Raw genomic sequence first — 12,641 nt, forward strand, 5'->3', positions numbered from 1 at the left:
TCCAATCTTTCTGCAACAAAAGCAATTTAGAACTTATTTTATCATTGGCTTAATGGCTTTCTTTAAACTTTTATTCTGCAGACCACAAAAAGGAAATAAAGAGTTTAATGATCTTAGGAGGAAGGCAAAACCACACTAACCTGAGATATATTGTAATTATGGTTTTGCTGTGGTATGGTCTTGGTGGAACGATTTCTATGCTAAGTCTACACATCAGTGTTCAGTCAAATAAACAGGAGAAGTCGTACCAGAGGGCACAGAGTATCTATTGAGAGACGAGGCTCATTAGAACTCTCCTGCATGCTCTGAATTCTTCTGCACATGTAGACCAACCCAAAAGAGGGTTATAGCTCACCAACAAAACAACTCAGCATGCAGCTTTTAGCTAACCCAAATAAGCACCATCATGAAAAACTTGCCATCCCACTATTGCTCTTCAAGACTCCAAGAGGAGGAACCTGTAACACAACTAGAAATATCTCTCTGTCTCAGCCAAAGAACATGGGTTTCACAGACCTTGTCTGATAGATGTTAGTTTAGTTTCACCACTCAATTTTGCCAGTACAGTAGGTGATCTGGCTGAATTAAAATTAACTGAAAATCAAATAACATTTTTTTAAAGGAAGACCCCAAGTTTGTCATGACTAGTTTTCTTGTAATTTGAAAGTTTAAGAAAAAGAAGTTTAAAAAGTCTTGAAATGGACAAATGACAGAACACAGATAGAAAAGCAGGGCGATAGATAAAATGATATGTAAAATGATAGATAAAATTATAGATAAAACAATGATAGAACAATGGATAGAATGATAAAACGATTGAAAGACAGATATATATATATAGATAGATAGATAGATAGATAGATAGATAGATAGATAGATAGATAGATAGATAGATAGATAGATAGATAGATAGATAGATAGATAGACAGATAGAGAGAGAGAGAGAGAGAGAGAGCAAATGACTGACTAGATATCAAGGTAGCTGGCTTGTGTTTGAGATGCAGCCACCTTTTCAAGTGATCCCAAAGACCTCGATAAGCTGGTTCAAGTGTGTATAGTATTTGATTACTAAACTATGCTGGTAGGATGATCTCTAGGAGCAGGATAGGCACCCCTGTCATAGGAGAACCAGACCTGGGTGTGAGTTCAAGTACTGTGAGAACTCTAGACCTGCGGGTTTGTACCCGGTGTCATTCCAGGAGGACTCACTCCTGTTAGCCGAGTCATGCATCAAACCAGCTGGCTGAACACATCTGTCAACACTGATTCCCTTAACCCGACACGATCCTTGTCTGAAGTTTACCCAGACATATTATTTACAGTGCAGAGTCCAGAGCCTTACAGCACACATGGGCATTCACGCAAACTTTGTTGGGCAAAAAAACATATATATATATTTTTTTAAATCAGTCAATCAACTTGTAAAACCTATTAAACGGAAGCTAATTACATTAAATTTTCCTGACAGGAGCAACAAAATAAAAAATTGCTCTTGAATTCCAGTAATAAGGGGTAGGCTGATGATTATATTGATTATATAATATATTTTGACAACTTGACTCTACATGAATGTACTATCAGGAATCATATTCAATCATGCCCTGATATGCATACTATACAACCAATGATTTGTTTATCATGCATCTTCACTTCAGCTGTTAAAAGTACAGTGCCAAACATGCAGAGACATGACAACATATCCAGTAAGTAAATATAGTGAGCAGCTGATGGTTTTTAACAGCGCACTGTGGGAATTTTTAGGATGCAAATGTAACACTGGAATGAACCTGACAGCACCAGAAATGGACGAGTCCCTGGGCAGTGCAACTAAAATATTGATTCAGACAACCTTTGAGCTATAGGTACCTTGAAGGTTCTTCTTTGTGGGTTAATTGCACTTGATTAAAAAACAATTGTTGTGCTCAATAGAAAGCAATATTATAAAACAGAGGACTCATATTTTAGCCCAAAGCAATGATTTGAAGTTTAAAACTTCTTAATGACTGATCCGTTTCTAACAAAGATTTTCACTTCATAAGACTTTAATTGATGGCCTGGAGTCGTGTTGTGGATTATTGTGATGCTTTTATCAGCTGTTTGTACTCTCATTCTGACGGCACCCATTCACTGCAGAGGATCCAAAGGTGAGCAAGTTACGTCATGTTAAATTTCTCCAAACCTGATGAAGATACAAACTCATCTACATCTTGGGTGGCCAGAGGGCGAGTACATTGTCAGATCATTTTCATATTTGGGTGAACGATTCCATTAAAGAATACACTTCCTCCTTAAAACATGCTATGGGATAATAGAGCAACCACAGCAGCTGATTGCTGCACCACAATAAAAAGATTTACCATAGTAACCTTACAGTAGTTTCTGCCAAAACACCTAATTAACTACAGATAATGTTGCTTCAAAAACTCTATGGTACAAGTAAATAAACAAAAAGATCCAAAGAGGACCAATGACTTTACAATACAAACAGGTGTAGTTATCAAAGGGCATCAATATTAAGCAAGACACGTTTCAGTTAAACCAAAACCGCTCTTCGCCAAGATGACAAACGGTTGCAACATAGCGTTGACGCTCACCTGTAGCAGGTGTTTCCGGCACCCATTTGAGCTGGCCGATCTGACGCACCTGAAACGCCGCTTTCACCTCGTGACAGCTGTGAGCGTGCGCGGCGGACAGTGTCGCGAGCTCCACCGCGAGCACCGTGATAATCCAGCTGACATTCACGCGGGGCATGACGGCATTTCAGGGGAGAAATAAGTGCGGTGGAATTGCTTAATGATCAGAGACTGGCTGCAAAATGTGTTAAAAAAAAAAAGAAAGGAGGAGAAAGTCGCCTGCGTTGGACTTTCACATGCTGTACCGGCTGTAGTAAGTCCTTCCTTCCTTCCCAAACCGAGAAGGGTCCCGTTCACTGAGACTGTCACTGAATTCATTCATCATTCAGAAATCTCTCTCTCTCTCTCTCTCTCTCTCTCTCTCTCTCTCTTTCAGTCAGTGTCAAAGCTTTACTAACATGACTGTAAGCATTTACAATATTTGCGAAACATAAAGTACTAAGACAACAATAAATATGTTAGATAAAGTAAATAAATGCAAACTAGTTTACATATATTTTACTTGCAAAATAATATAGTCTAAAAAATAAACTTTAAATATTTTATTGTAGCCTATATTTTATGTCCCTTTTTTAGTTTCGTGGCTTGCTTATTTCTGTCAAATCCATTCGTTATTTAAAAATCAAATCGCCCATGTTAATGATATTAATTTTTTATATATATATATATATATATATATATGATGTCTGATTACGACGCTGTAATCTGTGTTCACAGAATAGTACTGTATGCTTTCACGATGAGTTGTCTCCCTCTGGTGGACTGCTAGTTTGCTCACTCCAACTCTCAACAGGATCGTTGATTTAGCACTCGATAAAGTTTTAAGTTATGTTGAATCAGTGCACAACAATAAATCCTGTACAATACATACTTCATGTGTTTGCTAACAATGCTATTCATGCGAACTCCGTTTATATATCTTATACTCTTTTCCTCATTCTCCACGCAGCATTGTAGCCTACATAATGTTTTAAACTGTATTTGTGTATTTTACTTAATTGTACTATATTATTTATTTGTTGCGTCTTACTTTATTTTATATGTTATATTCTTTATATAGGCTAGCGTATGTTGTAATGTTGGAGTTATGAAGAAACAGTTCAGTAAGATAAAATAGACTGTACAGTCTGGTCCAATAAACTACAGTATCAACTTCAACTTTTCCTTACTGCTATTAGCCTACGCCATGTGATCAACTATATTATATTATTTCTTTTAAATTATCGTTCCATCACCGCCACATTAGACAACAAAGATTCAAATTCATAAATTTTAGCCCTACCATCACTTGATATGAATTTCTATTCGTTTACCTGTCTACAGAAACATTGGGTCAGAATTAGGATGAAGCAAAGTTTATTGAGGCGAACAGAAAAAAAGATGCTTATAAATTTGATGTTACCAGACCTTTAAAAGTATTATTATTGTTATTATTGGAAGACACTGGTCTTCAAGATTTCCAGAAAAGCCCTCTTTGGGTTGACATATACAGTATTATACAATACAAATGTAGCCTATACAAAAAAATACATACAATTTATACGTAGCCTAGCTACATGAATAAATATAATTATCCTTAGGCCTATAGAATTATAATATTCTATGAAATGATATTGCATGTAAATTTAGATATGCTTTTATTATAGTGAGTGATGATAGAATATGTCCATGCGATATAAAATATACTTTGTAGTTTTAAAACTGAAATCACACATACAGAAATCCTATACAAAAAATAAACAATGTATCATATATTATGTATAATTTTAATTACATAAATTAAATTACATATTATTGAGAGATGTAGAGTAACAACCGATAGCTATTTGCAAGTAGTCTGCTATACCGTTATACAGCTTTCACTGATTAACATCAGGATATCTGATGTAAATCAATGCTGCTGATATTTATATGGTTTTTGGCAGATGCGCCAAATCGCATATTTTTTGCTCCGTTTGGACTGGGTTTTTTCTCCTCCTTGAGTATAAGTCATAAAAGTCATTAAAATTGTAAATAAATAAATTGCTGTATATTCATTGCTGTAAATGCATATAATTAATTCACACAAATAATGTTCTATTTTTATTCTGACTTATTGGGAGCATGAAATATCCTATCCGAAATAATTTGGATGGACTTTTATTTTAAAATGTCGTCTGTTGTCAGTTCACACAGCAGCAGCGTTTAAAAACTACGGTCCCGCACGCACGCACGCAGTCTGTCATTGTATCTTTCTGTCTAACTACTGTCAATCATTCTGTCATTTTATCTGTCTGTCTGTTTGTATTGTCTATCTACATGATCTTTCTTGTGGTTTCTTCTCCAGAGAGCCAGTTCTGGTGAATTGTGTTAAATGGAAAAAAAGATTCTCCTTTTTATGCAAGATGAGTGCTAATGCAGGGACAGGGGTGTTGGATCCATGTGTTTTTCGGGTATCTGTAAGAAAGGTAACATTTTAATTCTTAAATTCTACACTAAGCAGAAACATTTGAGTGTGTTTCTGTGCAAAAGTTGTTGGATTGGGTGAGGTTTTTGACTATTTATTTATTAATTTATTTTTTATGAAGGAGCTGAAAGGTGGGAAGACATTTGCAAAGGTAAGCTCAGTTTATTTGTAGATTATGAAGATTTATTTCTATCAGATCACTGGCACTGTTACTGTGAGTGTGTGTGTGTGTGTGTGTGTCACACAGCTTGGCTTTGCTGATTTAAACTTGGCTGAGTTTGCCGGTTCAGGAAGCACCACACGGCGTTGTTTATTGGAGGGATACAACACCAAAAACACTCGTCAGGACAACTCTATACTGAAGGTACACACACATATATAGCAGAACAACTTTATAATGAATATGCAAAGTTGTCCCCTTTGTGTTGAGACTGCATGCCCTCTGTATTTCATTTTTTAGTTTATTTATATCATAAACACACTGTTGCTAGGGGGTGGGTGAGGGGGCGTGTCCTCTCAGATCTGTGTGTGGTGTAGTGTTACTTCATGTTCCGCTTCATGTGGGTTATGTGTGGCATGCTCCGGCCTGTGTTGAGCTGTGTTTTCCAATCCACAACCCCCACCTACGCCTAGAGCTGTTCACAGTGCCCCCAGAATTCCACAGCCCTGTATCCTTCCACTTCCACCTGGAGCTGTTCAGAGAGCACCCAAAATTCCACAGGCATTTATATCTGTAGAGAGAGCACCACTCTTGACCAGACCATTTTAACTTGCATCACTGCAGTCCATTAACAGCTTGACACATATGTGTTGTCATATTTATAAGTTTATTGTAGAAACAAGCCATGTGACGCATTACAGTTATTTTACAGCATATGTTTGTTTTGTTTTTGTTGCAATATTCACACTCTTCGATTTGATTCTGTAATATTAGGTTTGCTGATAATTGGGCCCTTAAAAAATAACACCCAACAATGGTTCTCACAAGTAAAGTGATTATTATTATTATGTATAAGTTGTTAAGAATATTATTACGATTAATAATAAATCATTTCAGTGTAAATAATTATTTATGAAAAAACATTATTAATGACATTATTATTAATATTATTATAAATAATAATGAAATGTATATTATGTTGTATTTTTATTTTCTAATTATATTTTAAGTTGTAATTGAGCTGAAAAGCAGAAGTAACAATAGTTAGTTAGTTAGTTAGTTAGTTAGTAACTTTATTCGTCCCCTTGGGGAATTTTTGTTTCAGTGACTTCAATATACGGTTCTCACAAAAGACGATACAACATAAATATTTACAGCAGAACAATACAATTTCACAGCAATTGATCAAGAAATTACTAATACTGAATGAGACCTGCTCACTTAGAGAAAAATAATCTTCTTGCGTATCTTTCTTTTAAAAACTTCACTGCCTGTGATATAAAAGATTTTCCCCCCTATTTAAAATAAAAAAAAAATTAAACATAATATTATAAGTATATATATATATTTTTTTTTTTTGGGGGGTTTGCTGAGAAATGGCACCATATGTTGGGCCCTTAAAAATAACACAAATTTTTGTGAAATTGCTATTTATCATACAATTCTCCAGTATCTGATATATTTCATGTTTTCAGGGGTATTAATAAAATATACAATCTGCTTTATCTCATATTGTATATGGATGTAACCACCACTCTCTCTCTTTCTCTAGGTGATAATCAGTATGCAGCTGATGTCGGGTGATCCCTGCTTTAAAACGTACGTTGTCCCTTAATTGTTTGATTATTTTGAAGTGTTTAAATTTCATATTCAAATAAAAATCTGCATCCTTCTGAAAATACCAGCATATGTTTTTGATGTTTTGGTCTCCAGCATGACACAACCTGGTTTATTTAAGTTTAACAAGTGGTACAGAAAGACTATGCTGGTCGAGCAGGCTCAACGGCTAACCAAACCAGGCTTGAATTCATACTGGTCTACACTGGTCTTTTCAACAGGATTGTCACTCATGTCACACAGAATAAGCCAGCAGCTCAGAATGACCTTGAAACTTTGTGCGACAATAGCAGACACAGCTGCCGTGATGCCTTTGTATTTGTTTGCGTGTCTGTGTGGCTGTGCCAGAGTGCTTTTGCCAGTGTTTTTCTGAAACCAATGTCTAGGACCGCATGAACACAGGAAGTCTGGTTCAACCACTTCCTGGTGATGTTTGAAGCATGTGCTTGAAGCTGTTTATAGTTGGTGCGGTTTCAGATTGGAGTGATTGTGCGGATGTGTTTGCGTGTATGTTGAAATAGTTGACATTTATCCTGACATTTAGAATCGTAATATTTGTCATATCACACAGCACCCAGAAACACTGAAAGGTGTGCTTCCTGTTATGTAAGCGAGTTGGCACACGATCTCCCATTAAAACAACACATGCAGTGTGAAATGAGTGAAAAATAAATCCCAAAGAAGAGGTGTGTGTGTGTATTTACACCCACTTCTGTCGTCAAAGACATGTGAATCATGCTCTAGTGAGAGTTGTATCATTCCTTTACAGTGGATGGTTGTCAAAAATAGTCATACACATTCATAAATCAAAGTGTTTGGTGGTGTGTCCCGGGGAGTGTGGGTTTGTGAGGCCTACAGAAGTGTTATCGGGTGTTTGTGTGTGTGTGGGAGTGCTCATACTGCGCCTCAAGTGCTTTTAGCTCTGGCTAGTGCGTCATAGTTTTATGTCACTGTCAGTTTTAGAGGCACTAAAACCAGTGAAAGGCCAGATTAGTACTTTATGGATTAATATCCCTCTGAAATCTGCGTTTTATAGATTATTCCTTCTCTAGAAATATTTTTATATAGTTACATGACCTGGATGGGTTCAGCTTATTAAAAGAATAATTCACTCAAAAAATACAATTCTGTCATCATTTACTCAACCTTATTTTTTCAGACCTGTATGACTGACTTTCTTCTTGTTAAACACTGAATTAGACCATTTTTAATGTGTCCATTCTTTTTATTTTTTTCTAAATATTAAAGCTCTCAAGTAAAGAATTTGGAGCCTAAATTTGTTTAAATATTTAAGTAAATTTGTGTAGATATATATATATTTTTTTTTAATATTTAAGTTTCTGTTTAAGTTAAGAATATTATATTGTATATTATGTGATTCTGTGTATGCAACAAAGTCTTATTGTGATGATTTGTTATGTTTTTGTATGTTTATATGTTTTTAATGGAGATATTTTTGACTCTTCCAGGCCTCCATCCACTGCTATGACCATTGGTTTTCCAGGAGAAATAGAGACATGTCTACATGAGGACAGAAGAGGAGAGGCACAGAATGCAACTCATATCTATACAGGTACCTCCACAATCCTCACACAAAATCACTGCCTATATACCGGTCAAGTTTGGAATAATATGTTTTTTTATGTTTTTGAAAGAAGTTTCTTATGCTCACGAAGGTAGTGAAAACTTAATATTGTGAAATACTATTCTATTTAAAAATAAGTGTTTTCTGTTTGAATATTTTAAAATGTAATTTGTTTATTTATTTCAATAATACATTTTTGTCATTTATTTTATTTTTAATAATGTAATTATTATTCAAAATTTTTGACTATAGTAGTGTAAATAACTGATCAAATCTAGTTCGCATTTCAACAATTCCAAAATTCACGATGGTAACTTGCTGCTCAAGAAACATTTCTTATATTATCAATGATGAAAACAGTTGTGCTGCTGAATATTTTTGTGGAAACTGTGATACACGTTTTTAGGATTCTTTGATGAATAGAAAGTTCAAAAAACTAATATTTTTTAACATTATAAATGTTTTGAATAATTTCGTCAAAGCTGACAAAATGTTTTACTGTATACAGTAGCAAAACAGCCTGTTTATTTCTAAGGGTCGAGGGGAGGATGAAAAATGGAAAACTAAATTATAATTGCTTGTGGTACAAACAAATTGGCTTAACATTTTAAGTGGATTTAGGGGAGAAATTAAATGCTATAGTTTGTTTTAAAAAAATCTTCCATTGTGACATGGCAAGGAAAGGTGCACAAGTACTACAAGTGCTACAAGTATAATTTGAATAGCATCCTCCCTGAAAACATGTTTAAATTTAAACATAATTTCCATCCCCATAACATCAGGCTGTGGTCAACAGCCAACAGATGCACACACATGGAAACATTTCATGTATGACCAGCTCACACAGACCTTCCACTGTCTCATAGTAGTGCCCAATGCATTCACTAGACACAAACTCTGGATAGGGAAATTCAGAGTTGTGTTTTACTGCAGATGCACAGTTGCACTTTAATATGCACCACATTGTGGCTTTGTAAGATTAATGTTTACTATGGTTACTACTACCGTTCAAACAAACAGATGGTTGAATTTCCCCTCTTCTCTCTCTTTCTGACTCATGGATAGACTTCAGAGAGAGCAACCTTAAACTTGCAGTTACCACAACATCTTTTCCTTTGGAACCAGAGCTGTATATGCAAGACAGTTAAAACGTTTGAGGGGGGGGGTTGTTGTTTTTAAGAAGTCTCTTATGTGGATCAAGGCTGCATTTATTTGATCAAAAAAAGAGTAGAAACAGTAATACTGTGAAATATTATTTCAATTTAAAATAACCGCTTTCTATATACTAACCCCAAACTTTTGAAGGGTAGTGTGTGTCTGTGAGTGTCTGTGTGTACAGTTGTTGTCAAAATTTTACATACACTTCACAGTATCTGCAAAATGTTAATTATTTTACCAAAATAAGAGGGATCATACAAAATGCATGTTTCTATTTAGTACTGACCTGACTAAGATATTTCACATAAAATACGTTTACATATAGTCCACATAATAGTTGAATTTATAAAAATGACCCCAATCAACAGTTTACATATGCTTGATTCTTAATACTGTGTTGTAACCTGGATGATCCACAGCCGGTTTTTAAATTTTATTTATTTATTTATTTTTTGTGATAGTTGTTCATGAGTCCCTTGTTTGTCCTGAACAGTTAAACTGCCTGCTGTTCTTCAGAAAAATCCTTCAGGTCCCACAAATTCTTTGGTTTTCCAGCATCTTTTGCGTATTTGAACCCTTTCCAACAATGACTGTATGATTTTGAGATCCATCTTTTCACACGGAGGACAACTGAGGGACTCGTATGCAACTATTACAAAAGGTTCAAACACTCACTGATGCTCCAGAAGGAAAAATTATGCATTAAGAGCCAGCGGTGTAAACTTTTGAACGGAATGAAGATGTGTACATTTTTCTTATTTTGCATAAATATCATATTTTTTTACATTTAGTACTGCCTTTCAGAAGCTACGGAAGATACTTACATGTTTCCCAGATCTTCAAATTCAAAACGTTTTCACCTCCAGGCTCTTAATGCATCATGTTTTCTTCTGGAAGTTATATATATATATATGAAATCATGGCCCCTAAATATGAATGTAAGTATTAGGGATTTTTTTGCTATTGTTGCAGAGGAGGGTCTGCGACTGTTTGTTGGGCCTGGAGGCAGCACTGCACTGGGCTCTCAGCACACCAGGTGAGATACATTATGTAAATTTCCCTGCCGCAAGGTCACCACTGCAACAGGCATTCTCTGCTAATGCCGTCCTTGTGTGATACATGGTCATTGTGCTTTGCATTATGAGAAGCAGATTATAGGGAGGTATTATGTTACATGAGCTCTGACAATATCATAAAATTGCAGACTGTGGTAATGTAATTCTGTAATGTAATGTAATGAAATGTAATGCCTACTGTCTCTCTCTTTCCATCATTCAGGGTTGGTGCAGGGGCTTTTGAACAGGTGGTTATAAAACGCTAGACTGAATGTCCGTGGGGGGACGTGATGTAATATCCTGTGTCAAATGAGAGGACAGCAGTTGTCTTCTATCACAAGCAGCAGTTCTATGCTGGGCTCGTGATACATTCATGGGCTCTAGGAATTTGTGGAATCACTGCTCTCCCTAGTGGTAAAGCTCTGAAGACAGACAGAAGCTTTGCTTTAGCTCAAAGTAACAGGAAATACTTGGATTGGTATTATTTTACCAAAAATAGATGGTTATTGTTCTCACAGACATTTAAAAAAAACATGCTTGGAACCACTGGTGGAACTGAAAAGGCGTGTTACAGATTAAGGACTATTTTTAATATAGAAATTTAAATCCACTGACATGGACTGATGCACTTTGGATTGTCTGATGTTTACTTGGTTGGATGCTGCTAATTTGAGGGGAGCGGGGAGGGGGGGATCAAGTACCAATCATACTAATTTAACGTATACCACTGATTTCATCATATTTTGTCATTTTGTGAGGCCATAAAGGTAGTCTAATTGTTACAAATGTGTTGATTTAAAAGAAAACTGTATAAACAGTAAACAGGTGACAGATGGTCTGTACCGTAGGTGGCTGTTGCTTGAACACCCGGTCGAAGTGACCCTCAAACTAGTGAGTTTTCTAAGATCCCAGTTAGTGCACCGTTTTGTCAGCATAAACAAGACTCAACCACAAGTTGCACAGGGATGGACACTGCAAATAGTGGACTGTTTGTTAAAATGGCATAATCCAAATTCTATTTACAGGCATTCTTTTTCAGGAAAAATGCAGAAGACCTGAGCCGTTCAGGATCCATGTAATGTTTTTTTTTTGTTTTTTTGGAAAAGGGTTTCTAAAAGAGGGAGATTTTATACAATTTTATTACTGCTAAAATTTGTTTGAAAGAACATGCCAATTTTAAAAGCTAATAAAAAGGGCTGTTTATCAGATTTCATATTGTATATTACAACTGTAATATTTTTAAGAATGTATATAAGGAAAAAAACATTAATTTATGTGTTCAGGCTTTCTAATAGTGACAATTGTCAAACTACAGGAAAAACTAAAGGAGTAAAAGAAATAAAGATGTATGATATATCTGATGTTTCAAAGCATACATGTCATGAAGTATATACCTGAATACTTTAAGACAAAATGCAATATATGCACTTCACTGTAATATGTTACATTTTAAGAATACATTAGAGATTTTGTTTTGAAAAAAATAAACTTATATAATTAAAATATCTCGTTCTGTAGTTTTGATTTGTTGCCATACTGGGTAGTTGTCTTTGCCCATCTGAAATAAATGTTGTTATAATTGAGCTGGTGATGCAGTTTACATTTATATGATTTTTTTAAAAATATTAAGTTAGAATACATGTCCTATAATCGCAATAAACATCTTACAAACATGCTGCCTTAGCCTTAAAATAAATTTAGAGCATTACCGCAACACAATACCAAGAGCACGTGGAAAAATTGAAGTGCCTTCAACAATATATGGACTCAGCAAGACAACTGCAGTCAGGTACAAGACATATCAAACCACGCTGGAGGACCGTGTTGCCAAGTACTTTGTAAAGCATCTTCCTAGGAAATGCAGTACCTGTTTAACTTGTCGCCACCCTGAAGAGTAGACGAACTCCAATTGTTTTTATTTCCACATTGATATTCATAGAATTTTTTTTATTAATGATTTTAAAAACAATGATTATAGATGATTTGT

General features: G+C 35.3%; 2 protein-coding genes and 1 long non-coding RNA gene across 3 annotated transcripts in view; 2 read left to right on the forward strand and 1 right to left on the reverse strand.

The window, feature by feature from the left end:
* Positions 1–2,914, reverse strand: part of LOC107568733 (glypican-5-like) — a gene marked incomplete at its 3' end in the record, with an annotated part of 62,365 nt that extends 59,451 nt beyond the window's left edge. Inside the window, exon 1 of the mRNA XM_016254724.1 lies at positions 2,595–2,914. Coding sequence (XP_016110210.1) covers positions 2,595–2,751 — 157 coding nt within the window. The remainder of the gene's footprint in view (positions 1–2,594) is intronic.
* Positions 2,915–3,720: 806 nt separating this feature from the next.
* Positions 3,721–8,555, forward strand: LOC107568734 (protein FAM102B-like). Its single transcript, XM_016254725.1, has 7 exons — positions 3,721–3,736; positions 4,800–5,080; positions 5,201–5,230; positions 5,327–5,443; positions 6,792–6,838; positions 8,326–8,471; positions 8,533–8,555. Exons 1-7 carry the CDS (start codon positions 3,721–3,723, stop codon positions 8,553–8,555), a joined length of 660 nt encoding a protein of 219 aa, XP_016110211.1.
* A 1,918-nt stretch (positions 8,556–10,473) lies between these two features.
* LOC107568739 (uncharacterized) lies at positions 10,474–12,153 on the forward strand. The gene is made up of 2 exons (XR_001606801.1): positions 10,474–10,635; positions 10,878–12,153. It is a non-coding gene; the product is annotated as an uncharacterized lncRNA (long non-coding RNA).
* Positions 12,154–12,641: the final 488 nt, after the last annotated feature.

Source organism: Sinocyclocheilus grahami, unplaced genomic scaffold (assembly GCF_001515645.1).
Source record: "Sinocyclocheilus grahami isolate Dianchi unplaced genomic scaffold, SAMN03320097.WGS_v1.1 scaffold1277.1, whole genome shotgun sequence".
In the NCBI taxonomy this organism is placed as follows: domain Eukaryota; kingdom Metazoa; phylum Chordata; class Actinopteri; order Cypriniformes; family Cyprinidae; genus Sinocyclocheilus; species Sinocyclocheilus grahami.